The sequence below is a fragment of the Balearica regulorum genome, chromosome 4 (assembly GCF_011004875.1).
Source record: "Balearica regulorum gibbericeps isolate bBalReg1 chromosome 4, bBalReg1.pri, whole genome shotgun sequence".
Lineage (NCBI taxonomy): Eukaryota > Metazoa > Chordata > Aves > Gruiformes > Gruidae > Balearica > Balearica regulorum.
In genome coordinates this window covers 33,494,409-33,521,275 of record NC_046187.1, presented here as the reverse complement: position 1 = coordinate 33,521,275, position 26,867 = coordinate 33,494,409, and the positions used below count along the sequence as shown (strand labels likewise).

The following is a 26,867-nucleotide window of genomic DNA, read 5'->3' as shown; positions in this document are numbered from 1 at the left end:
TTTATCAGCTGTGTTCCTTATATGGGGTTGCAATGTCTATCTTTTAAATTGCTACATTAATGAAATTGAGTTTCCTCACTTTCTTAATTTCCACCTATCCCTTCCCTCTCCCTCTCCTCCCCTTTAATGAGTAAAGTTCTAAACAGGCAGAGAGGGATATTCAGCCTGATGGGTGGATGAGTGATAGTCCCAGCTTGGGGATGGAGGTACGATAACTGGTTTCAGACAAGATTTAACATGACTATGGAACCACAGGTGTGGAAGAACCTCTTCTAGTCCGTTTCCTGTCCCAAAACAGTATCAATGGAATTTATGTCATCTTGGCAAGTGGTTGTGCAGTTAATTATTGATTCTTTCTGCGTTAGTATAGTATCTTATACTTGCCTGTATTGAGGAGTGCTCTTATTTTTTCCAAATCTCCAGCTTCTCACCGTCATGTCAAATTCCAGACCCATCATCTAGCTTGCTTCCTTTCCAGCTAAACAAAATAACTTCTGAATTTACATGTATTTTATCTTCTTATATAGGTCACTATGGAAGATGTCCATAATATTTGCACTTGGCTATGCTGCTGCTTTCTGAAAAGTGAATGTTTTATTTGAGTATAAAACTAATTTTGTTGACAGGCTGGCTATCAAATCACTCAGCAAAGAGTTCCTATTGCGGTGAATGGAAGTCTGTCATACAGTCTCTGCGTAGACAACAAAATGAGCCAGATGGTGACCAAAACTGTGAGGATTAAACAAATTCAGCTGGAGCAAGACAGTGGAAAGAGTCTCCATGATGACACAAGGAGCCAGACTCTCGTTGACTTGAATAGGGCTGGTAGGCTTGGATTATTTTCCTATTTTTCTCTTCCTTTCTGTGTAAGATGAGTCTTCAAAGGTAAATGGGTGACAGGGAACAGGTGAAAAATAAAACCAGCCAATGTGTGTCTCCTTGAAAATAAAAATTCATCACAATGACCATTACACTTGAAGCAGAGGGATACTTGTATTTTTTAATGGCCAGTGGACCTTTCCCATTGCTGTTGGTTGATGACAATTGGCAATAGCAAGTTAGAAATCTGTTGGCTCCAGTTTGCTCAAAACTGTATATGTCAGTCACATACAGCCACTTAGCTATTTAAGTTCTTGTCACTGTATGCGTTATTAAAAAATAAAATCGCAGACCTAGTGAATCAAGTTTGTGTATAGAAGGAGCAGCTGTTGGAATTTGTCAGTGCATGAGTCAGACTTTTTTTTTAATTATTAGCTTTGAAAAAATGTAGATTTTCTCTTCAAACTTTGAAGTTGTAAACTGAATGAACCAAATTAGCATACAACACGGGCAGCAACCTGGATGGCCTAACCTAACTGGGACGCAGTGCTCTGGTGTCCATTGAAGTGAAGGACTGTGACTGCTCATATTTTTGAAATCTGGATCTTGAAGACTCATCTGTTTACAGTTCTGTCTGTTCCAAAATTAGTTGAAGACAAATAAATTTGAGTCTGGAATCGGATTGGCTTTAAATGGGAGTTCTCCTAGAGAAGGGCAGAAGAGAAATGTGTCCTTCTGAGCTGCATGTCATCAAAAGGTGGAGGATTGTCTGCAGTTTGTCGGTTCCTTTAAAAAAATAGGATCAAAAGTTTTTATAGCAATCTGCAGCTAGGCCCATAGTGACAGTTAATAATACATGGGGGTTTATTTTTTTTTTCCTCAGAAAAAGCCCAAGTGCTTTCATGTGTTTATCCAGTTGCACTCTAATACGCCAAGATCAAAAGCTATTGTTGAAAATCTCCTGTCTCTTTCCCTGACAGGAGTCGGCCTCATGGAGGTTGTCATGGAGCCTGATATGTGCTGTGGGGAAGAAGCAGCTGCAGCAGTCAGAGAGCTTCAGCTCATTCTTCAAACACTTGGGAGCAGCCAGGCAGTCATGGCAGGTACAGAAGGGGGAAGGGCATGTTCCTGTGTCGCCAGTAATTCTCTGCATTTGCAGGAGATGTGCAGCTTCTGGTTATTTTGCTCTGTGGTTGCTTACAACGCATAGCCTTTTCTATCTTGTTTTTACAATCCTCAGAGCTTCTCCTAATGTCTGTCGTGTTTCAGGTGTCCTTATGGGCCTGCCTTCCTCAGTAGAGATTTGCAGTGCTAGATTTTATATTGCCTCATACAATAATTTTACAGGATAAGCCTAGGCAGGAAGGAATATCCCCAGGGTTCTTGTGGTGTTTCTCTGTCTGTCCTCATCTTGCTAGCCACAGTGCTGCAGCACAGAAGATATGTAGTAAGTATGGGATGTAGATTATGGAAGTTATGGGACAAAGTAGTGGAAGCATAGACTGTCTTGTGAGTTGTGTGTCAGGTCTCAGCTAGTCATGAAATGGGTGCAGGCAGTAAACTTCTGCTGGTGTCATGGGTGAGATGGAGTAAACGACACCACAGAGCAGACACGGGTGCTGGGGTTAATTTAAGAACCAACTAAACTGCGGCTTTTACCCTACTTGATCATTTCACATGCTCACTCTGTCTCTCCCTCCCCTCCAGTATTATGTTCACGAGGTGTCAATTTCTCCTCCCACAGGGGAGATCACTGGGGAGATCAGGTGGGCCAGAAGATTGTGTTGGTTCATGCTGTGCAACAGGCTTGCAGATACTGGTCTCAGGTGTTAGAGGCCAAGGTCCCTGGGCGTCCCCTGACATTTGTCTCCATGCATCTCTCTGATCTTCAGGCTCCTCCCCTGCCTCCAGGATCTCTCTGGCCAAGATCACTGCTGTCTTTCTGAGACCACTTCCTCTTTTGGGAACCCCTGCTTTTGGCACCAGCTCCTCTTTTTGGAACCCTAAGGCCCCAATTTTCCCAAAAGGTGATGTGCAGAAACACAGCATGTGATCAGCCTCCTAACTGCTGATTCTGTCTCATGTCTATCAATTGGATGATTCAAGTCATACCATTTTTGCTCAGTTGTAATGTTATCAAAATTTACAACCAGCCCATGGTTACAGCTAGCAAATAGCAGGCTTCTGCTTGAGTACAGTTTTGGGCATTCATCCCCTCCACACATACACCCAATTATAAGCTACCTGTTAATGTTCACAATGTAAGCTATATTTTTGCCTGTGACAGTTGGCCTCACTGTTCTGGCAGCAAATTCTGTCCGTAATATAAGCAGATGTATCTCTTAGAGAACTGAGTCAGAGTGGTCCATGTATCACCCGATAAATGGGATCCAATAAATGTTGGCTAGTGATGCAAATCTAATTTAATGTGGGGGAAATAATAATTGTTAGACATCGTATATATGTGTCTGAATCTTTTCTCACGCTATTGTTACACATGTCAAATGGGGCACAGTTGTTAATATTAGGCAGCCAGTTAGCGTGCTTCTTCAAAGGCCTTCATGGACGCACATATATACCATCATTTATCGCTACTGAATTTGGCCCCAGATTGTCCTTGGGATTGCACTATGTTATCTTTTATCACAGTGAGATTTCTGACTTCAGAGGAGAATTCCAGTGTTGGGAATATTTTTCCTCCAGTATAGTTGGCTTTGAAAGTATTTGGATTTTTTTTGTCAAGGTGGCGTTTTTAGGGGCTTTCTACTGTGGTTTTCTCTCATCATAATTTCTTTCAAATAAGGGCTTTACATTCCTTCATTCTACTTGTGTGTTCAGTGAAGACAAGTCCCTGGTTTTATCAGATCGTTAACAAAAAAAAGATGAAAAGATGATTTCATTGCAAAGTGAAAGGGAAAGAAGCTGGTCTTAAAGTGGCCTTAAAGGATAAAAAGCTTTTTTTAAGAACATTTGGGGACTGGCTCTCCTCTCACTTATGCCCGATTAACTTCATTGTCTTGTCACATTGACACCTACATCCAAGTAGAAGCAGGTCATGTCTCAAAATGAAGCAAGGGCAGGACAAGACTATTCCTCTTTTGGAACAAGTACTCATTTCACCCCAAAGAGGGAGCACATGCAAAACACTTCTCTTGAAAGAGTTGTTGGGTCATTCCAGCACCTTTGTCCTTCATTTGCGTGTCTGGCAAGACTCTATGAAGATAGAGGAAATTAGTGCACTATCATCCAGCCCTCTTTTACAAAGTGTACCAAGGCGCCTCTAGTCAATTTACATCTATTGACCGGAATGGATTCTGAAGCTGTAGATAGCTCAGAGTTAAACCTGTGAAGATAATTTGCGTTCTCTTTAATAATGCTACTGTATTTAAACAGTAAGTATTTGTTTCCTTTTATCTGTATTTGAAATGAAAATTAAAAAAAGAAAAAAAAACAGAGAGGAAGGCTACAGATGTTCACAGTGCAATATGGGAAAAAATTATGTTTCTTTTTAGTACAACCTCTCCTGTTTGTTTATTCCCACAGTTGAATAACTGTGGCAAGCCTGTTCTTCTCAGAAGGGATGTCTTTAGAGGGACAAAACTTACAAAGATACAATTACGAGTTACTTGTGGTTGAGTCATTAAAGATCTCTAAGGATATTATTCCATTTTAGACGAAAAATGCACGATGCTTTTATATATGACTTTGTATTCAGTTTCTGGTTTTGGCAGCCAGGGAAATTCGGGGCAGGGTGGGAGATTGCAGTTTCTTGAAGGAGAGGAAGAAAATTACAAAAAAATCCACTACTTCTCACATTTTGTCCTTGAGCTGTAAATTTCCAAGAATGCCTTAGTAAATCTGTTCAGCATAACTGTAAGTTCTTGTGTTCTATGCTAGAGTAGTACATATCCATCAAATTGTAATTCCAAAAGATATTTTGATGCTGTTTTTAGAGAAATGGGTGCTCACAATCCACTACTTTAAATTGCTTGTCTAATTCTGCCCTTTATTTAAGAGCTGTGAATCAGAAGCTTTTTTCATGATGTGGCTTAGAGGATCTGTGCTGCACTGCACTATGCAGTTTTCTCTGAGAGGAATTATGAGCAGTAATTTTTTTAAAAAAGTAGTATTCTCAGAAAATTTTGAATGATTGGAGGCAGAGTCTTGAGATGGAATCACAAACAGAACACTATAATGAGGTGGTTGTTACTCCTTTCTGAACATATGGAAGTCTGCTACTAATTCTCTGCACATAACATGCAGTTTATTAATGCATGACAGGGTTTTTACTCTAGTTTACAGGGCAGACTATTCTGTTGATGAAGTTTCCTTTTATAGAGGGTCAGCTGAGAGTGGATGCCAATGTTTCTGTGCATCACCCTGGAGAGCCTTACGGAGTGAGGACTGAAGTGAAGAATATAAATAGCATACGATTCCTGGCAAAAGCAGTAGGTAAGTGATGGTTGCTTCATTACAGAAGCATTGTAGATATTTAATGTGGTCTACACATGAAATATGTGAGGCTGTTGATGGCAGTAATTGGCCTTAAATGCCCTGACTACCTTTGTCTGGATGTCCCATCCACACATCTTGCCCACAGATCCAGAAGTCCCCTTTAAGCTCGGGCTGGGGGCCTTCAGACTTTGCCTAAGCTACATCACAGATGTGCCAGTTTTCAGTCCTGTCTCCTGATGGACCTTGGACCTGTTCTGTAGTCTTGTTCCCAGTCCTGTCTCTGGACTTACCTCCTCCTGCTTCTGTCTGAACTCCCTGGATGGACCTTGGACCCAGCTCATCCCCTCACTTTGACTGAAACTGTCAGCGGGCCCTGTTAATAGCACGTGCCTCTCTGCCCATGCTGTTCAGACCTGTGGGACTGCACTGGGCAGTGAGGGCACTGCCTGTGCTGTAGTGACCCTCAGCTCCTGGTTTGTCCCCCCTTGTGGAGCAGCCCCACTCTTGCTGCTCCCTGATAGAATAAATCTTAGTATGGGGTACTGTGAGGATAGCAGCCATGTTAGCCTGCCATTTTCTTGCAGAGGTAACCCTCTGCCTGCAAGAAGAGTAACGCAGATGATTCAATGCCTAGCATGTTTAGTACTGAAATATGTTAGCAGTAGCTGTGTCCTCTAATGTAGATGATTGCTTTCCATTCAGTATGGTAGGTGGTGTGTATGAAGTTCAGATGCAGCTTGGGTATGAGCAAGAAAGGATGATTATTACATCTCCAAAAGAAAACTCAACTGGGTGATAGAAAGGTCACTAGGAATGTATGGCTTGGCTGCAGTGCCTGTGAGAAAATGTTTTCTATTTAAAGGGAATGAAAGAAGATGAGGAAAACATGCAAAGAAAGAAACAGTGCTGGAGAGAGATGCAGTGACTGATAATTCTGGCTGTAACTACTGCTGTTTATTTCATTATGATTAAAACCACAGACTATTCCATTATTGCATAGCTGTGAAAAATGAAATAGTGGAGTGTACAAAAGCTAATAGTGCAGTATAACAAACATTCTTTTTTCTTTTGTTTCTGTCAGACTACGAAATACAGAGGCAAATTGAAGAACTTGAAAGTGGAGGAACAATTCTGAATGAAACAAGAGCCTTTGATGCCAAGCTTGGGTGAGTTTTTATTTTGGAGGAACATCAGGAATAGGAGCTTTAGATTGTCAGGGATACCTAGTGACATGGTCAGGACACTACCAGGTAATGTAATATTGCTCAACTTCTGTCTTCTAAAGCTGATGTTCACAAGCATAGTCTCCTCACAGGTAGTAGTTTATTCTTAAAGTTGAGGCTTTTTCACAACAGATTGTGTGCTGTATCAAGCAATGTCTCTGTGAAAATGTCTGCCCTCTTATATACAGGCATTCTTTGAAGCGGCCTTAAGAAGCTCTCCTGATTTTCATGGGGCAAAGTTTTTGTTTTGTGTTTTTGCCGTAAAACTAATTCTTACTGGTTTTGTTTTTATTTTAGGTGCACTGTACCAATGAGAGACAAAGAAGGAAAACAGGATTATCGGTATTTTTTTTTTTAATGAAATTGACATTTCAGGAACTAAGAATTTATTTCATTTCTTAAATGTAGTCAGTGTAATGAGCATATAAAGCTAGTCAGCATAGTGAGTATGTATTGGAAGTTCACCTTCCACTGGAAGGGGAGAGACCTATCAAAATCTGTGCGAGTCTGAGCAGTTCAGATCTAGAACTGTGTCTCATCTCTGCTAAAACTCATAGACCTTTCCCAAAAACTAAACTGGAGTACCTTAGCTCACAATGGGTAAGTTGAAGGTTTACTTTGTGGCTAGTACACGTGTATTCTTAAGAATACCAGACATAAAATGTAACAATATTCTGAGTTAAGCATTGTTCCGGCTTTAAGAAAATACTGAGGGAAATGTTTTTCAGATAGCATGCCTAAATTCTGTGACCATAGATCACAATCACTGTTTGAAAATCCTACCTACTATTGAAAGGTGTCAGCATTCATACACAGGTTTCTACCTTACGATCTTTGTAGCCCTAATGAAGATGTTACCTTGCTAAGTACTTCTTGCCTTCCATCAGTGTGAGATGACAGCCATCAAACCATGAACAGCCACCCAAGAAGGATTTAGCCAGAGGGCAGGGGGATGAGGCATGGGTACTGTTGGGAAGCAGTGCTGCTGGGAAGAAGTGCAAAGCAACAGCACGGCTGCTTAGTGCCCTAGCACGGGAGGTAATCACAGTGGTGTCTGCATGGGATGGGGAAGAGTGATGCAGTTCAGTGGCTGCCGATTGCTCTGGGCACCCCTTCCCCTGTTCTGTGCCTGCCTGCCTCCTTCCCTGGTTAGGGCCATTTTAGCACTGATCCTGCCAGTGGTTCCCTAGCTTTGCTTCCCAGAGACAGTCTTTCTGTTACTCCCAGAGTTCACTCCGCAGCTGGGAGAGACTTTCAGAGCCTCTTAGCTTTGCCATATCTGTGTTCCTCTTAGATTTACATATATTCTACCGCTGATCTTACCAGAGCAGAGCAAGGATTTTGAAAGTAACCACAAACTTTAAACTTAAATCTGCTTTTTCCATTATTGTTTGTAGAAATGCAGCAGAAAAGGCAGTGATCTTTGTGAATTCCTTATTATGGTAGGGGCTGGCATGAGGTTTATTTAACAAGACTAATTTGAACAAATGCAAAAGAAAATTCATGAAAACCTAGGCAAAACTGGCGAGTCTAAGATACTTCAAGTAAAGACCAGAAAGATTATTACTGTTGCTAAGATTATGATCAGTATTAAACTGTTTTTCAGATTTTTTTTTTTGTAACTTACTGCTGCACATTATACATTAAACTTAAAATCTATGTTTAGGCAGATTTGAAATAGAAATTATTATAGTAAATGTAGGGGGTGCCCGATGTCCTTTATGCTGATATTTTTGAACCCCTCATTTGATCATGTAAAAGTTAGGTTTCTGCTTCAATCACAGTTATTCGAGTGGTTTGAATTGGCCTTCTCTTTAAGGGAGCCTTTTGTTCTGTGATGGCACCCTGCTGAGCACAGTAACTTTGCTTTTAGCACAGCGTGAGATTTCATCAAGATTTTTGAAGTTAGTCTGGAAAAGGTTACAACCTGCCCAGATCACTCCTGGCAGTTGGCTGTCAATCTGGGTTTTTCCTTGCCGGTCCACTCCCCTTTTTGCCCAGATCCACAATTCATTCTTGATGCCAAAAGGAGTGGGTTGTTTTCATTTCTATTTTTACTGGTTTTATTGGGGTTTTTATTATTATTATTTTGGCTGCAGAAGTGTTAATTACCCATTTTCTATCATCAGCTCTTTGGCAACCAGTAACAAATACTAAAAGAAAATAGAGGCTTTGCAGCAGTTCAGGGTTGATCTTTTACTGCTTAACAGTGATACACCAAGTCATGAATGTTTTATATTTTGTTTAGTTGAAATATAATACAATTTCCAGGTTAGTATAAACTTGTGATATAAATTATTCTTTGTTGTTTAGCTTCTGACTGAAAATAATTATAAAGGAGTTTTTCTTAATGTTTACTAGGTTTATGCCGGAGCCAAACCTTCCTCCATTGATTCTGTACGATGCAAAATCTTTGCCAGCTAATATGAACCATCAGCAAGTGGTAAATATTGATTTGATTCATGAGAGGCTTCCTGACCTTCCCAGTGTGAAGAGAGCAAAGCTCGTTGAACGGTATGGGATTCTTCCTGAACACAGCTTCACCTTATTGGTACGTCTATTGATCAAGTGCTAAAATAAGCCTAGAAACTTCAAAGTTGCACAGTTTTTGAAAAGATTTACAAATGTCATATTAACCAGCTGTCAGTTCGCATGGATGTTTTTAGTTGGAAATATGTCCAATGCATACTTTGTACCTTGGAGCCATATCCATAGAATGGTGAGGAAAAGAACCCATACACAGTTCGCCTAGAAGTGTTTCTCATGCAAGGTGCAGTCAAATAACTATTATTTAATATTGATCTTGTCTGTCTATACATGGATGCACCCGTGACTGACTGCAACAAATGTACAACTTTCTGCTGACAAATCCTTGCCCGCAAGTGCCTGCTTTTCTTGTCTTTGGGTCTGGTACAAGGCTGGGCATGTTGTCAGTATTTAAGAAATTAATAGATGTGTTTTCCTGACTGCAGATGCAAAACTCAAAGTTTAAATCTTTCAGCTTACATGCCCGTTGATCTGGTTCCACATCATTTTGAAAAAAAAACAGACTTATTCTTAGGTACATACACAAAATGGCTGTATAACATCAGCTTTGACCTCACAATGCAATTTACCAGGGATAGGTTCAGAAGAGGGGATGAGAAAGGAAAGGACATGGCAAATATGGATATAAATAAGGAAGTGACAGAGAAATCTCATAACTTCTGAAATTATTCTAAAGGACTTTGAGCTTCTTAAATATAAACTGCATCATCTCTGTTTGCCAGTGATAACTCGATGGCGGGGGGTGGGGGTGGGGAGTGTTAGTATACCTGCTCAAGATTAGAGATTTCATGTAGGCAGCTAAGCTAGGACAGTGTCCTGCTTTGGTTATCTCTGTGATTAGTGGAGACAGAAGGAAAAGGACTTGTTTAGAATAAGGCTGAGAGCAGAACCATAAGTACTTTAAATTGTCCTCTGGAAGAGTTCCTTTCCCTTGACTATAAATGGAGGGAGAGCAGTACACCTAACTTAACTACCTAATAACCCTCCTTTGTGTGTCTGTAATTGAATACACTTGTACAGAAGCTGGTTCTACAGAAAAAAAAAGTTCTTTCTTATGAAGAAAGCTGTTAGGAAAACTGCTTTTGTGGCGGTGTGCCATTTTAGTGAATTGCAGATCTTTTCCTCTTTGGTGGGCAGGTGAGTTACAAGTCTCATCAAAGTCATGAGGCTGCAGTGATAGCATGGAGAGGTGTCAGTAGTTCTTACCTTTCTATTTCATTGTGTAAGTTGCAAAATGTCATTTCACAGTCAGTATTCCTGTCCATGCATGCATTTTTCACATGATCATATTTCTCACATATTAAAATAAACAGAGCTCAGAAGGGTAGATAAGTCAGAGAAAAAGGGTTCAGGAGCTTTTTTTCTTCTTCTCCCCCTCTGTAGTGGATTGACCCTGGGTAACTGCTAAGCACCACAGCTGCTTGCTCATTCCCCCCCACTGGTGCAACAGGGAAGAGAATAGGAAGAGCAAAAGCAAGAAAACTCGTGTTCTGAGATAATTTTCACTTAAATAAGTGAAGGAAAGAGGAAGGGAAAAACCCAAAAGTGATGCAAATGCAAGCACACCACTTCACACAAGTAGGCTGATGCCCAACCAGCCTCCAGCCAATGACAAAGACTATCTCCCCCAAAATCCCCTTCCCTCAGTTTTCCTTTTCAAGCAGGGCATTAGATGGCATGGAATATCCCCTTGGTCAATTTGGGTTAGCTGTCCAGGTTGTGTCCCTGCCCAGCTTCATGCCCGCCCTCGGCCTACTCACTGTGGGGGGCAGAGTGGGAAAAAGTGGAAGTACCACTCAGCAATAGCCAAAACACCAGTGTGCTGTCAGCACTGCTTTATTCACAAATCCAAAACACAGCACCCTCTTAAGAAAATAAACTCCATCCCAGCCAGACCCAGTACAACCACTCCTTTCAACTTGGCATCAACCTACTTCTTGCGTGTTTCAATTTTGCCAGTATTGACAGCTTCTGCTGTGCGGTTTCTGCTGTCTCTATCAACTAGACCTATATATTTGCCTCATCAACTGTCCTTTCTTTCCAGCTGTTCTCTGAAATCCACTGTTGCCTTTGCTTTTTCTCTTTTAACTTTTTTCCTTTTTGCAACGTATAAGACAATTAATAAGCTCCAAGCTGAAATTTGGGATTCAGCTTGTAATAAGATAATGCATCCATTTGAATGCATGAAGTGAACGTGTTCTTCATTGCAGGTCTTCTTTTATTGTGAATTAGAATGTCAGCATGTATACTCTCCATAAAAGTTGCTTGCCTGTTCACTGGGAGACTAGTTAACCTTAATTCATCTGAAAACAGTATGTCCGTTGCTGTGTTAAGCTTACATCAGAAGTTGCAGAAGATTGCTGATAGGGCCAGATGCACAAATCTAATGAGCGTTCTTTCAGGTTAGCGCGCCCAGGAGTGCTCATTAAATAAATGGCAGTGGTAGAGGGATGACTCTAAAATGCAAAATCTCTGTTCTGCGCCAACTTGTTAGAGAAAACATTATGCACCAAAGTTACAATAAAACAATACCATACTTCAGCATGCAAGTTAGTTTCCAAGCTTGCTTCATGGGCTTTATTCTCATATCCAATAGCTACTTGTACATATGGCACTATTGAGAATCTGAGACTCCTGCTTTGCTTAATTACAAGATGTACTGAAATGGAAGAAAAGCGTTACCTATTAATATCTTTATATCTGAAATTTCTTAAGTGTAAACTGCTACATTTTTTACAGTTTTGTATAAATTGCGAAAATAAGTTTCTGATTTTCTTCATGTAGAACCATTCTTACTCATAAAGATAAAATTCTCCGAGCCAAGTAGACTCCATAGTATTTTGGTACTCAGTTTCTGCATGCAATTTCTACTTCACTGTGTAAACTGGTAGGCTGGCAAATACTTCAGTCAAGAAGGATCTCTGACAATTTTGCCAGTTACGGTATTATAGTATTTTTGCCTTGCTTCCTATTGAGTCAATGAGTAACATCTATTGACGTAGACATCAATGTGACATTTTGTTTTCAAAAAGCTTGCTGAAGTCCAGCGAGGTACAACCAAAAAATAGATCAGTTGTCACAGTACAGCATTAGAAAAAAACACTGATCACTTTTCTCATCTGAATTTCAAGTCTTCCCGTGCATTTACTTTTCCTCTGCTTACTCAGATACAAGTGGCCCTTCCACTTGGGCTTTGGCTTATTGCTTTGGTAGAACAATTACATTGGTGAATCCTTCGAACAGTCAAAAACGGGATGCTGTAGAAGTTGGTTTTGACCATTTTGTTATGACATACCGTCCTCATACACGTTGCTGTGCAGGTGAATTTCTGCTTATTTTTAGAACTTAAATCATTTTATACAAAGCTGTAGGAAAAACTTTGAACTTTCTTTGGCTGCTCTGCGTGTCTGCTTTAATAGCTAGCAGATATTAAATCTAGCTTTAATAGACTAGATTTTCTGGGTTTTTCTCCCCTGACAATCTTGCACATTTTCGCAGCAGTTGTTACCTCACAGTTGGCTATGGTGGGAGCTGTGATGGTGAAAATGGGAATAAGACAGCAGAAAATGACATTTTATTTGTGAACATTGATGTAGTTTTCTTCTTCAGTTCTTTGGGAAACATTATTGGTCTTTAAAAGCATAAGTTTGCGTTACAGACCCAATGTCCCTAAAGATTGTACGCATGGTATTTTGTAAAATAATGATTGTTTTAAACTTGTTTAAAAAGCATCTGAAATAACTCCACCACTAGGGTTTTTTTGGCATCTCAGTACTATTAAATGATCATTTTAAACCATGTTTAAGAAAGAAATTTGCATCTGGTTGAAGTATTGATATGTCAATTTCATACCAGTGAGACTAATGAGTGAGTTACAGCATATTTGGTGTGTAATGGGAGCACCGAGTGGGCCTGGATCACAAACACGGTGCCGCGATTCAGGATTTCTGGGTTTCCTTTTATGAAGATTAAAATACTATCCTGGTTTCAGCTGGGATAGAGTTAATTTTCTTTCTAGCAGCTGATATAGTGCTGTGCTTTGAATTTAGGATGAGGATAATGTTGGGTTTAGTTGTTGCTAGATAGTTGTAGTCCCTACACTAGTCAAGGACTTTTCAGCTTCTCAGGCCCTGCCAGGTGCACAAGAAGCTGGGAGAGCACAGCCAGGACAGCTGGCCCAGACGGGCCAGAGGGATATTCCCTACCATAGAACGTCATGCTCCCTATATAACAGGGGAAGCAAGCCAGGAGGTGGGATCGCTGCTCGGAAACAGACTAGGCATCAGGGGTATTTTTCCGCAGGTGGTGAGCAATTGCATTTGTGCATCCCTTGTTTTATATTTTTTATTAACAATAACAAACTGTCTTTATCTCAATCCACAAGGTTTTTTTCCATTCTCCTCCTCATCCCTCTGGATGGGGAAAGGTGAGCGAGCAGCTGCGTGATGCTTGCTTACCGGCTGGCGTTAAACCATGACAAATATGTTATTCAGAATTAAGTGAGGACAGTCAGTTAGCATTCCTGTAAACCAGCATGTTAGAGCATGCAGTGGTTTTCAGCTCACATCTATCGCATGGGACAGATACGTGTGTGCGTTGGTAGTTGGAGTGAATTTGGCTTGAAGAAAGTTGATGAAAACGCAGAACAAATTAAAGTCAAGTTCAAGTAGTACAGTATCCAGAAATTAAAACTTATCAAGTTATGTCTGCATTTTTCTAATATGGCAAGAAAATAAGGGAAATGTTGCATTTCTGTCAGTCATTTTGATGTTTTGACATTCTGCCTTATTCATTTGAGTCTAGCATTGCTGGGTTTTCCTACTCTTTGGCTGCAGAAAATGACAGTCACTTAAAAAAACCTAAAATGAAATGCAAAGGAATTTTGGGGAATATGTCTGGTTTTATGTGCACAAGTTGTGAATATGGGGTTCGGTACCTGGTAGCATATGTAAGTCTGTCTGAGTATTCCTAGGCTTTTCTTCTCTTGCTGCCTGGAAATCATCTGATTAAAATGTGAAGGCTGGGTATGTTTGTCCTTGATTTTTCAAAAGTCTGGCAGGAGGGCCAGAGCTGTAGCTCCAGCCAGGCTGTTGATATCCAGAAATAGGAATGTGCCCACCACTAGAAATGCGCTCTCTAGCCTGTACATGATGAAAGTGTTGGACGTCGTGTGTCAGAGTTGTGTAGCCTGCATTCAGCCATGTGGCATCTGCAGACATTGGTTTTGTGTACGTTATGTTATAGCTAGACCTACTCTGCCTGGAGTGTTTGTAAAACCTTCTGCAGCATGTGTAAAGAAACCAGCATTTATACGTGCTCACTTTTTCCTCCCTAAATTGGACAGGTGTTTTTGTGGAAGGGAACCCGCTGTTTAAATAATCAGTGTGTGTTTGTGCTATTGAATCCTGAGGTGAATTAGAAAGAGTACAGTATTTAGTAATGCATCATTTTAGTAATTCCACTTAACACACACACACATAGAGTTTTTAATCAAGTTTACTGTACTCTGGTAATCATGCCATTCCTTTACTGGGTTTTTTTAAGCCAAATTTGTTCCGCTAGTCTGTTTAGCCTTAGATTTTAAATAATTTGTTTACAAATTAACTGCTAGTTAAATTTGTAAGAACACTGAAAAGAAGGGAATTATAGCTGTGTGTATTAGATAGATAACTAGGAGGACTTAGAAGGTTTACCTTGGTTCACAAAAGTCCTCATTGGCTTTCCTAGGCTGAGAACTTGGTTTCTTTGCTCAGGGTAGAGGGGACAGGTCTGATTTTTGTCACACCAGTTTTACAGCATATCAACCATTAATCTAAGTACATTTTGTTCTGTTTCACAGAACAGAGAGCAGTAGTCTGCAGTCTTCTCAAAAGCCATACATCATTACCAATGAAAAATGTGGTATCTAGAGCTGTTGGAAGTTTGTATTGTGAAAGTTTTGAGGAGGAAAGTCTAAAATTCTGTATTGCTATGGTGATAAATTGCCTTTAAAAACAAGGGCAAATGAGATTGTTTTGATGGGTTGTGTTTGAGTGGAAAAGTCAGGCTTTGGTTTAGTGTGTACCTGCACTCTTTTTGCTCGGAACCAGAGATCTGGCTGCAGTCAAGATGTGCTTGGGAAATGTTTTTGCTGTGATGACAGTATACTTAGAATAGCTCCTTGGCTGTCTCTAAACTGCTGCCTCTCAACTGCTGAGAGCTGGCTTGTCCTCCTGTGTGTTTATGCCACACACTGCAGAAGTCCAGTGGCACACTGGATTTGGATTCCTCCTTGAAAAGGTAGGAGTTACCACTTAATAGCTCTTCAGACTTCAGTCGACCTAATGAGTTCTCTGCTACGGTTAAAGATCCATCAATGCCTTGATGACGAACAGCACAGCATTCAACAGACTGTGCAGTATCTGTTCTTCTAAAAACAATCTCAGATTTCACTTAGGCTATAAATTGAATCCCCTACTGTCATACCTTCTGAGCTTTTAGGGTGCTGTGGAAAAGCTTACATAGCTTCTCTGAAAAAACTAGAAAAATAAAACCCATGACCTTTCCGTATCATTGAAGGATGAATGCAAGCTAAACTTATTCCTTCAATCCAAAATAAATAGAAGTCATTGCAAGATCAAGAGTGAAATAGCTGTAGATAGTTTCAGGAAAAAATTCTTCTCGGTAAAAGGTAGCATGATAGCCTGTTAGATGGCAGCATTAGATTTGCTAGTAATATACATACTTAAAACATGTGAGAAGATGAGAAAGGTTCTCCCCAAATGCTAATTTTAGGGAGGAGTTAAGAGAAAAAAGATTGCTTGTTTATTGGCAGATGAGCTGTATGTACCTATTCTGGACATAATAGAGTTTGCTGTTATGTTAATAAAATTACTCCAAAGTCTTGTGACTTTGCAATAAATTCACCAAAAAAAGTTTACTTTAGGATTGAGTATTTATACTCCAAATGTAATTGTGTAATTATGTTTGCGCTCTGGTATCTTTTTGATGCATTTAACTTCTTTCTTAAACAGAATGAAGATGGATTAACAGAGTTCTTTGAAAATGTGGTAAAACAGACCCAAATGAAGCCAAAGAAAGTGATCGGCTGGATTCTAAATGACCTGCTCAGTTATTTGAAACAACATTCCCTTACATTAAAGGAAAGGTCAGGCTTCTTGATTTCTACAGATGTGAAACAAGTGATTCTTTTCTTATGTGCCATGAACAGTATCACGTCACTCCATTGCTTGCTTCTGCTTTAGTTACTATCTGTGAGGTTTGTTACGTAGGCCTTGATGCTGTCACGCTGAATGAAGTTAACCAATACCTTGCAAAGAAGAGGACTGTGTAGTTAAGAGTAGTAATCAGTCTTCCTTCTTTGGAATATGGCAATGGTAAGGCACAGTCAGGCTGTCAATACCAAAGTTGAATATATGAATATATTTCATGAGGAAAAATACTAGCTTGTCATGCTAAACTGTGATCTTCAGGCAAGCAACAGTAGCCTAGATATATTACTTCACCTTATTCTCTGAGGTAACTTCTGCCCCCTTTTTCCCTAGCCCAGTCAGTTCTTTTCTCCTGGCTGACCTTCTGAACCTTCTAGAAAAAAAAGAAATTTCTTCTACAGCAGCAAAACACGTAAGTACCTTTTTGATTTTACTGGCCTTTGAATCTGTGACTGCTTACTCCATTTGCATAGCAATTTTAGAATCAGTGTGTACTAGTACATGGATTACTTTAAAAGGAAATAATTTAGAGTGTTGATGAAGGATAAATTTTATATCTACTATATACATATAATAGATGAAAATGCCTTGTGTGTATATAGTCTTACAGGTACATCTGCATGTTTAGTGTTAGAAGGTGACACAACCGAAGAGATTTAAGCAATGTGACCTGAAGTCAATTAAATCCTGCTTCTGAACAGACTGGACACTAGATCTCAGTTTCACAGTTCGATTCAGACCTGAGTGAAAGGTCAGTGGAAGCTAATCTATGACTTCCAGTTAAACTGAGAGTATCTGTTACTAGGTACTAAGGGACAGTAAGGCCTAGGTTCCCAAGCATTAGCAGGTGGAAAAGGATATAATTCACCTGAGTTTAGTCACAAAGAGAGTTCCGATTTGGTGTATCCCTGATCAAAAGTGGAGAGGTCTGGCCTTTCTTTTATCCTTGCTGCTTTGAGCAAGTGCTATCATAGAATCATAGAATGGTTTGGATTGGAAGGGACCTCAAAGATCATCTAGTTCCAGCCCCCCTCCACTAGACCACATTGTCCAAAGCCTCATCCAACCTGGTCTTAAACACTTCCAGGGATGGGGCCTCCACCACCTCTCTTCCACAACCTATCATGGACCTCTCAAGCAAGTACTGATGATAAAGCTAGTTTCTGCCTCATTTTAAATATGATCTTGCTTAGGACAGTCTGAAAAATAAGCTCTTGGTGATTTGTATCTAAAATTGTGAACTGCTTATGATGAGTACGGTGACTGCTGTGTCTGTAGACAAAATTTGGAGGTGTTTTGTGATAGGGAGTAATCTGTCATTCACTTAAAATTGTTGCCAGCTCATGTATGCGGAATGCATTGTCTTTTCAGATTAATTATTGTCATCTAGTTAAGTACATTAGATGACTGCTTCTTCTCAGGTGTTCGTCAGTGAAACTGTTAATGAAGACATTTAACTTGCAATGAAGATATTTAACTTCCCTGGTCTGCTTTCAAGCTTTTAACACTCTGAAATACACAGGGTGGGTGTCCATCTTTCTAGCACATATGGATTTAATCCAAGTACAACTTTAGAATAGTACTGAAGCCAGTTCACGGTTTTTGTATGATTATAAACTAAGTGTAACCATTGCAAATATGGCTCTTTACCCTACTTGGCGACACTTAAACTTCCTGGTTTGTTGTTTTCTATTTTGGAGATGCTTGTGGTTATTAATTAAGTTAGCCTTCTTGTTGGTCTGCTTCTGTGAATAGCCAGCTGCATATGACAGGCGTCATAAATAAGGATTTAGTGCTTGACTTCAGGCATGTGCATTTGGAAATTTGGGATTGGAAAAGTAAAAGCTTCAGAAAGGAGATAAAGTATTAATAAGAAAACCATTGGAATCTAGAGCGGTTCTGTGCCTGCGGGGTTATGGCACACCTATCAGTTTGGTGTCTGCATTTGAAAGGGAAGCTTCAGAACTCAGGTCTTAACTCTTGGCTTCCTTGTGGAGGTAGAGCCAGGGTACTAATGCTCTTCTACGGAGGTTTCTTGCCTTGTGATATATTTGTGTGTCAGCACTTCTGACAGGTTATGAAATGTCAAGAATTTCAGAGATGCTTTTCTTGTTTAATTACCAACTCCTTGTAATGTGCATGTTGTCCTCTGTGTTCTGAAATTGGACACAGAGAAATAACAGTACTGTTTGCCATCACTGAGTGATGCCATCAAACTGCAGAAACCTTGCCACATTTAGAAAAGTATTTTGGTTGCCTGGATGTCAGAAGAATAACAAATGTTTATAACAATTCTCAGCAGTAGGCAGAGATACTGGATGGCCCGAGGGCAGAAAGGGCTATATATACACAACAGCAGATGAATTGCAGTGCTTGGGGAGGGTGAGAATGAACTGCAGTGGCAGAGACAGATCCAACGGGAAAGGGTGGGAGGGTTGGACAGGGTGAGCGTGCAGACGTGCATACACATATGTGCTCGCTGCAGGAAGCTGTTAACAGTGTAAATTTTTTAAGAGGTTTTGTGTTCGGTCTCTGCTGTATAAGGTACTAAAACACAGACAGATGAAAGCTGTGAGCACTGATTATAGACACAGAACATTGTATGGTAGGATGCATGTGCCAAGGAAGGGGCACTGTGTGCTTACATAATTACCACTTAGGTAATTACACAGCTCACGCCCAACTTGCCATCAAATATAGCATCTTACTCCAGAGGTCTCCAAAGCAGTTTCAGTCTGGTGTGCCTGTGCAAAGGGGAGAAAGGGGAGCAGCTCCCAGCTCTGCTGGTGCGCAGGGCTGTGGGGTGAGCATGTCTGGGATCAGGGGACCTGCACAGGCACATGCTGTGGCCCACCCCAGAGGCACCGTTTCGAAGCCCACAGTGGGAGGTGCTGGCGCTGCTCGCCCAGGGCTGAAACCAGTCTGATGGGGACTATGTCCGGGATGGCGCCTTGGCCCTCCCTCGTTTGCAGGGCTGGCAGCAAGTAAATCTCTGGCATAAAGGCCCTTGCCTTTGAGTTCCAGCATTGTGGGAGGAGGCTGGTTCCTGGGCCAGGGAAGCAGAAACTTGCCCCTGCTTCTGAGAGCCACACTGGAGCAACTCTGCGTGGACACCCTTGTCACACGTTCAGCAGGAAACTGTAGCAGGGTATGGAGCAGAGCAGGCCCCAGGTCTTGTGTGCTTCTGCAGTTGCATAGGTCACCCACATGGGAGTAACGTCAGCAGACCCACTTGGCACCCCTATTTTAAAGTAGATAGCAGGGAAATGAGTACAGTACACAAACCTAAACAGAACCATCTGCTTTGACAATTACGGCTATACCATCTGGAGGACTGGACCCAGCCTGCCCCTCGCTTTTGTCAGAGGCTGAGGGACAACTGCCAGACATCGAGCTTCCATCACTGGAAAGGAGAGATGCCCACAGGACTGACTCGAGTGGTACTGCCTGCTGCTTCCCTCCCACCCTTGGCAGCAAATCACTGCAGACAGGGTTTCCAGTTGGAGCATTCTCAGGCACAGCAGTCAGCTGGCACGTTCACCAGTTGCAAAACGTTTGATATGATGCCCATGGCAGCCAGACGTGTAAGTCCTGATTAATTCATCTTGACCAATGGTTTGCTGCTATGCCTGTGTAGGTAGAGACAGCAGAACATCATTAAAATCTAATCACGCTCACGCAAGAATCAATAGTAGAAACTACTGAGATTTCAGTAATGGAAATGAGGCCTGAGATTCTCATTTTGGCTCTGGAGACTTCATAATTTGATCCTCCTGTTCTGGTGCAGGCAGTTTGTGTAAATGAGTTGAAATCATTTTTTAAACTGCTTTCTTTAGATTCGTACTCCTTGCCAAGTGGAGAAACAGATTTTTTAAAAGTGCATCTTTGACAGGTCTTGGCCACATCTCCTTCTGCTTTCCTACATACCTGTAAACAAGCAAGGGCCTTGATAACATTGTTGCTCTACTAGCTAAGTGGAGATGCTTGTTACCAAATTGAAAAGTACACATGATGCAGATGTCACAGGGAAAATCTGGTGCCTTCAAGGCTTCTAACGGACAAGCTTTTCTGAGTGCCAGGAGATGTTTGGCAGACGAATAGCAGAGAAGCGGAGCTGGATCTCTGACTGTCAAGCTGTCCTGCCCCTGGTCTAAGTCAGCCTGATGTATGAGTTGCTGCTGGGTAACTCTGCCGTGGTCAGCTGCGTAGATTTTGTTTGTTGGAGATTTTCTCCTCCTGCAGCCCATGGCGTCCTGCTTGAATACATACTAGTTCTAAAAATCACATCTCCCTTTTTCCAGGAAAGCTTATTTATTGTCTAGCCCCTGATTTGTGCAGCGCTTCAGATTCTCTAGGGTGTTTTGCTATGGGCTGCGCTGTGCAAAGAGGACAGGGCTCCTTCTGAGGGGCGATGTAGTGTCCCCCGGTGCCTTGGGAGGCCTCAGGGACAGAAAGCTTCCTGCCTGGTCCCTCAGGGAAGGAGCGGGTGGGGGCTGCCTGGGCTGGCAATGGAGTGCAACAAAAAAAAGGTGAGTAGCTGCAGACATGTTGAATCTCTGTTGGATGTAGTGGTTTCTAGAGGTAGTCCAGGTAGCACTGGCAGGATGATTTTTAAGTAAGTACTGCACTAGAAGGAAGATCTTGTAGAAGACATCGTGTACTGCACTGATTTATTTAGACATAAACAGCTTTACTTACTTACAGCGGTTGTAACTCTGGCTGCTTATCAGTAACTTTAATATTGTGATCTGCCTTTAACCCTCTTACGGGGGAAAAAACAAGATGTAGCTGCCACAATACAGCTGTGTGTCATTACCCTCTCTCAAGGTCTCCAGCAGAGTGATAAGATCCCATAAAAAGCTTTTGGGTACCGCTGGCAAACAAATCTTCTCTTGTAGGAATCGTGTCAATGCGTGGTTCTTAAATACCTGTTGTGGCTACAGAATTGTTAAACTGAAGGTCTTTTGCACCAGAAAATTCTTCGTGCTGAAGAAAATTGATGGGGTAGTTAAGATACCATCCCACATGCTTCATTTTTCCTAAGTTGTCTTGCTACCCTGCTAATTATTTAATGTGCAGTTTGAATGCCCCTTCTTGTCTCCCCATCTCAGCCTCTTCTTCATCCTACAATGAGTATTTAATGCTGAGATTTTGACATGACATCCATTTCCATATTGGTACACAGCAATGGCCCAAACATACAATTACATCTTCAGCTCAGGATGAAGCACAAGCAGCTGTTTTAATAAGGGCTTTCTTTCTTGCCTCCCACAGCTCTGAAATAAGAGCAAAGGGAATACAGAAAATGACTGCCCAAGGAAATTGTTTTTTTATAAATGTTCTTTTCTCTCAAGTTTATTCCGGGGCGATAGCCCTGCTGCAGTGTAGGAGAACTCACTTGCATTAACAAGTGATTATTGCAGAGGCCTGGGTTCACCCAGCATTCCAGTCCTTGGAGGTGATGCATAGGTGGGCCGGAGCTGCTGCATTCATTCTGCTCGGCACTATCTTTCTTCTGCTTTGTCACACGTATCCTCATTACAGCTTGCTGATGAGGACTGGTAATGGGATGAGTTACCTGGGATCGGACTTGGTACAATAGTCAGCTAATCGTCGGTTCCCAGGCAGAGACATTTCTCATGGAAATGCATTTTCTTACTGCTCACAGGCAGTTCTTGTGAATAACGTAAGACAAGCGCAAGTACTGTCTGAGGAACAGCCTTGCAGTCAGTGATAATCTCTGCTGGGGTGCACCCCTCTCCCAGCGAGGGAGCGGTGGCTCTGTGCAGCGACGGAGACGGGGGCTGTGCTCAGTAAGCTTCTTTGAAGGGTACCATCACTGGTAGCGGCGGGTGGCTCCCAGTACTGCAGGAGGCTGCAGAGCACTGGTTGCAAGCCATTAACCTGCAGTGAGTGAAACTGCTTTTCTGCAGGATGCAGAAAAGGAGGGAGGGTACAGGAGCTCTTTGAGCGAAGCACAGGATTCAGTCTTGGGTTTGTTCATGGTTAGACAATCTGCTCTCACTTTAACTAAAATCTGGTTTCTTGGATCAGTAACTGAAATGCTGCATGTAAACAACGTTGATATGTCAAGACACCAACTTCGCTACTTACTGTGATTTTCAGGTGCTTGCAGAATTGTGGAAGGGAGAAAGGAAGACTCCTCTTGAAATTGTTAAAGAAAAGAAACTTGAACTGATACAGGATCAAAAAGAGCTTGAACAGATCTGCCAGGCCGTGATTGATGGACAAGAAAATGAGGTGATTATGATGGTGCTGGGAAGCTTGTGCACTCTGGCAGTCTGTGGCACTAAAAAGGGGGTTAAAATGGCCTTTTTTTTTTTTTTCCCCTCTTCTCCTTTTGATTGACATTTGAGCTCTAGAGCCAGTACAGGAGCATTAAAGCTGCTGCTCAGATATTACCAGGCTTTTCTTCTCCTTTCTTATTTTACTAAGTGTTTTTTTGGAAATTGAAGCATACACAAAATGATCAGCAGAAGAAATTACCAGTCTGGCTAATGCGCTAAGTCATTCTGAGAGACCATAAAAATTTAACGCAGGAAAGCAAAACTGTGGGGCAATTTCCTTCTCCAGCTATCCTGCCATTAACCTGACCTGGCCACCCAACCATGTAACTCTGATTTTTATGTCATCTGTTGTGATACTAGGGCAACACTGTGGAACTCTTCTGAAGGTGGAGATTGAAGTTCCCTCCAGCATGGCATGTATTAGTTATGGAATTAGAGACTGTATCAGAGGCTGGCAAGGCAAAAATTTTACTTGCATTTGTCTCCGCCATGTCCCTGTCTCCCTCTGCTGCCAAAGAGATGGGGTGGGGAGGAGCTGGAGCCCCATGGCAGCAGCATGGGGGGCTCCAGAGCTGCTGCTCGCTCCGCTGTTCTACTGCTGGGCTGTGGCAGCAGCACAAATGCTGCAGTGGGAAAGATGGGGGGGTTGGCTCTTCCCCAGCTCCTTGGGAGGGCAGGCGCAGCCTGCATGGCCCATCAGTCTAACGGAGTCTGAGATGAGAAAAAGGGAAAAAAAACCTTGTTGATCATGAAGGGGAGGAGTGGGAAGGGATCTGTACAGAGCTTAAAATCTGCTTTATAAAAAGCAAAATGAAAACAAGTGCTTATATGTTCTCTGGAGCGAAAACGTAAAAGCAGAAGTGAATAGCTTACTTCTAATATAAACATTGTCTAGATACATTTGCCATTTGGAAAAAAACATTAACTTCTTTTGAGAACAATACCACCCACCCCAGATCTCATTGGGGGATGCTAACAGCTCTGCAAGAGCTTTTGATAAAGAAAATGAGCTTGCAGTAGGTCGGCATGACCTCCATCAGACTGACTCATTTGCAGAGCCTGATAAAAGTGCTGCTGTATTTTCAGACTGGTACAGAAGCACAAGTGTGGATAGAAAGAACATTAGAACTGATTGGGAAGCGCAGAAGCCAAAGGTCCATAACTACGCTCCCATTTCAATAATGCTGCTTTCTCCGAGAATGTAATTCCTCTGTTTTCCACTGGTTTAGTCGAGCCAAATGCAGCAGAACGGCCTCACTTCCCTAGTTTTTCCACGTAATCTTTTGCCAAGGCAAAAGCTGCCTTGAAGGCCTGTAATTCATTGCTTAAATTGCTGCGAGAGCTTACCTTACCCAACAGAGTTAGCTGAGTATTTGACAGGGAGAGGGGAAAAAAAAGTATTCCTTGCTTTTTGATAGTAACTTTCTTCTTTAAACTGACCTAACAAACAGTTGCTTAAGCCAACACTGAGCATTTTATGAAAAATGCAGTATCTATCATCTGGATTGTACTGTGTTCTGCCCCATATAGGTAATTCCTAGCAGATCAGGAGTAATGAGTCCTTTCTGTATTGTGACATTACGGAGAAGACTTTACGCTGCCAATAATTTGGATACCATGATGAGTAGCAATATTTGCATTTGTGCTTGGTATTGGCACAGGGGGTGGTTCATCTGTTCACAATTCTTCCCTTCATATCTGTAAATATGACATCGTGTTTAATGGAAGCTGTCAAGTTTTGCCCAGTAACTCTTGACAATGCAGAGAATGCCTTCCCTGCCACACAACCAGCCTGAAGGCCAGCAGCTTGTCTTTCGGCAGCGGCATCGCCTTTAGAAATGCCTGAAAGTGAAATTCCCCGATGTTTTTTTCAGTGTCTTTGCTTAGCTTTTAAACATGGCCCTTGCTGTTTTGCAGTTGACTGTGCATCAAACACTGGCTGTCTGATAGGAGGTCATATTTCTGATCAGTTAATTAATTGCTATGTCGCAAAGGATTCCTTGCTTAAAGGAAATAACACGCTGTTACAAAAGCACCTACGTCTGCACTTGAATGACCTCACAAATACTATCAAATAGATTGTGATTTGATGCAAATTACTTGTTATAACTGAACAGTGTATTGAGTAAAAAGGTAGATCCTATTAGCAAAAAGTCATCAGTCTCAGTTCTCTGGCTCTTTTCCAGGAAGTTGCTGTTCAAGTTGCAGACACTGTTAAAATCCAAAAGTGTTCTCTGACTTTTTCAATAAGAGGAGATCTTTCTGTTAGTTGTAAGGCCCTGGTACTGCAGGGACTTGCTCCTGTCTCCTGGGAGTAGAGCGGGAGCTTATTGCAAAGCTGAAGGCAGTTTTTATAAATAACGTCTTAGCCCAAAATATAGTGTTCTACCACAATGGTCCAAAGGACAAAAATAGTCATACCTTGGCTGTGAATGAGTGAAAAGGTCCAAGTTTACTGTAACAGTGGTGTCTGTTGGCTTGTCTTTTTCTTTAAAGGTTATGGCGATAAAAGCAGGAAATCTGAAAGTTCTAAATAAGTTAATTGGCCTGGTACAAAGAGAAACACGAGGACGATCCAATCCTGTTGTGGTAAAGCAGTTATTAGAGAAGAAGCTGTCACAGTAGCCACAAGAGAAAACCACCCAAGTGTTTGCAGAAAACACGTGCTTCCTTCTGTCTGGTTCACTGCAAATGAACTTCGGCGCCTCCTCATGTATCAGCAGGATGATGGTTATATTTCAAGCGGTGTTACATCCTACTCTTCCCCAGGTGCATCAGCCAAAGGCAGATGAGCGACAGAATAGCGGGAGCCGATACAGGCATTTGCATCTCCCTCACTTCAGTGCAGCATTCAGAAATGTGATTTCCACACAGCCACGGGAAACAAGTTCCCAGAGGCGTGAGTGAGTACGCGGAGAGCTGAGGCGCTCGTGGTTGGTTTTGTAATAAAGCAAGTGTAAACTTAGCTTTTCTAGCTGCCTTTCTGTGAGAAGGGGAAGTCACAGATCTTGAATGCAAAATCTGGTGGTGCACACTAAAAACTCACTGTAAATTAGTATGAGTGCACTAGTAGCAATGATTAAAACACACAGCAGTAATTAAGACCACCACATGTGCCTCCATGCCTAGCAGGAGGGGAAAAAAAAAAAAAAGTCCACTGCTATCATTCTGCCTGGTTTCTGAGGGATGGGGGAAAGTTCCTAGCTGCTCAAGCGCATGCCTGAGGCTAGTGCCACCAACAGATCTAGGTCCCCGCACATCTAAGAATTGGTGTCAAAGTGTTTGCTCGCCTTCTTGTTATGTGCTGCCCAAACATTGGCTTTGCCTACTCACAGTTGTTCGGTTCTGAAGCGTGCCTGACGGACATACGCCCGAGCCCTGCTGAGGTGCACCTCCCCTTTTGGCCGGTGAGGTTCAGCATGGCAGCTGTGCTGCTGCTGGCCCTGCAGAACCGCCAGAGGACCAAGCAGTGCCTTTCTCCCCTGCGGTAGCTCAGTAGAAGCTGAAGGAATTGAACGTGCCATTGGCTTACCAAAACTGAGCAGGACTCGGCTGCGTTCCAGGGGCTGCTCCACTGTTTAATCCTAAGGAATGTTTTATGCTGTTTTTTTAATACCTTCCATTTTCCATCTCCCAGGTTTAAGTACCCACGGAAACCCAGGGTCCTAGAGTTAACTTCCCAGTCCCAGCCCACTTCAGCAGATCAAACCATTAACAGGAACCACAACTAGAGGTAGCCTATTACATTTACATTTATTAGGGAAAGAAAGCCCATTTAGTACCAGGGATTTGAAGTTCTTAAATCCCTTCTGGAGGCTGCTAAGCTGTACATTTTAAAGATCACATTTAACTCAGCCCTCAGAGATACTTCTTCAGCATTTTTCTTCAGGATATGGCTGCAGGGCAGGTGGTGTCACAGGGGTGCAGCAGGTCCAGCCCTGGGACTTCAGCCACCTCTTGCAAATGTGGTGCTTGCAACACGAGTTCCAAGTAGGTTGACAGCAGTGCATTCTCACAAGCAGCAGTGCTAATTTATGTCTCCAGCAGGACGTTTCTGTACAAACTGGCTCAGGGTTCAAGTGTGATGAACTCTTAATTAGAAGGAAAAAACACCCCATGGTTTTCAAATACATTTAATGAATAAAATGTATACCCATTATTCACATAAAAATAACTTTACAATTCATAAGTCATACAGCTGACAAAAAGCAGTAACACGGTTGCAATCAAGAACTGTGACCCTTCAAAAAAACCCAAACCTCCAACACCCCAAAGCAGCCCCCCCAGGATCTTCATGTAACCCA

General features: G+C 41.9%; 1 protein-coding gene across 3 annotated transcripts in view; it reads left to right on the top strand.

Annotated features, from left to right (window-relative positions):
* Nucleotides 1–25,526, top strand: part of GATB (glutamyl-tRNA amidotransferase subunit B) — a 43,803-nt gene extending 18,277 nt beyond the window's left edge. Inside the window, exons 4-14 of one of the 3 annotated variants that reach the window (XM_075751692.1) lie at nt 627–825; nt 1,800–1,922; nt 5,158–5,271; nt 6,356–6,440; nt 6,795–6,839; nt 8,859–9,048; nt 16,058–16,191; nt 16,589–16,667; nt 22,382–22,516; nt 25,060–25,209; nt 25,333–25,526. In XM_075751692.1, coding sequence (XP_075607807.1) covers nt 627–825; nt 1,800–1,922; nt 5,158–5,271; nt 6,356–6,440; nt 6,795–6,839; nt 8,859–9,048; nt 16,058–16,191; nt 16,589–16,667; nt 22,382–22,516; nt 25,060–25,188 — 1,233 coding nt within the window. In that variant the 3' untranslated portion in view covers nt 25,189–25,209; nt 25,333–25,526. Of the gene's footprint in view, nt 1–626; nt 826–1,799; nt 1,923–5,144; nt 5,272–6,355; nt 6,441–6,794; nt 6,840–8,858; nt 9,049–16,057; nt 16,192–16,588; nt 16,668–22,381; nt 22,517–25,059 lie in introns of all 3 variants that reach the window. The other 2 variants (XM_075751691.1, XM_075751693.1) reach the window with 2 other exon arrangements.
* The last annotated feature ends 1,341 nt before the right edge of the window (nt 25,527–26,867 follow it).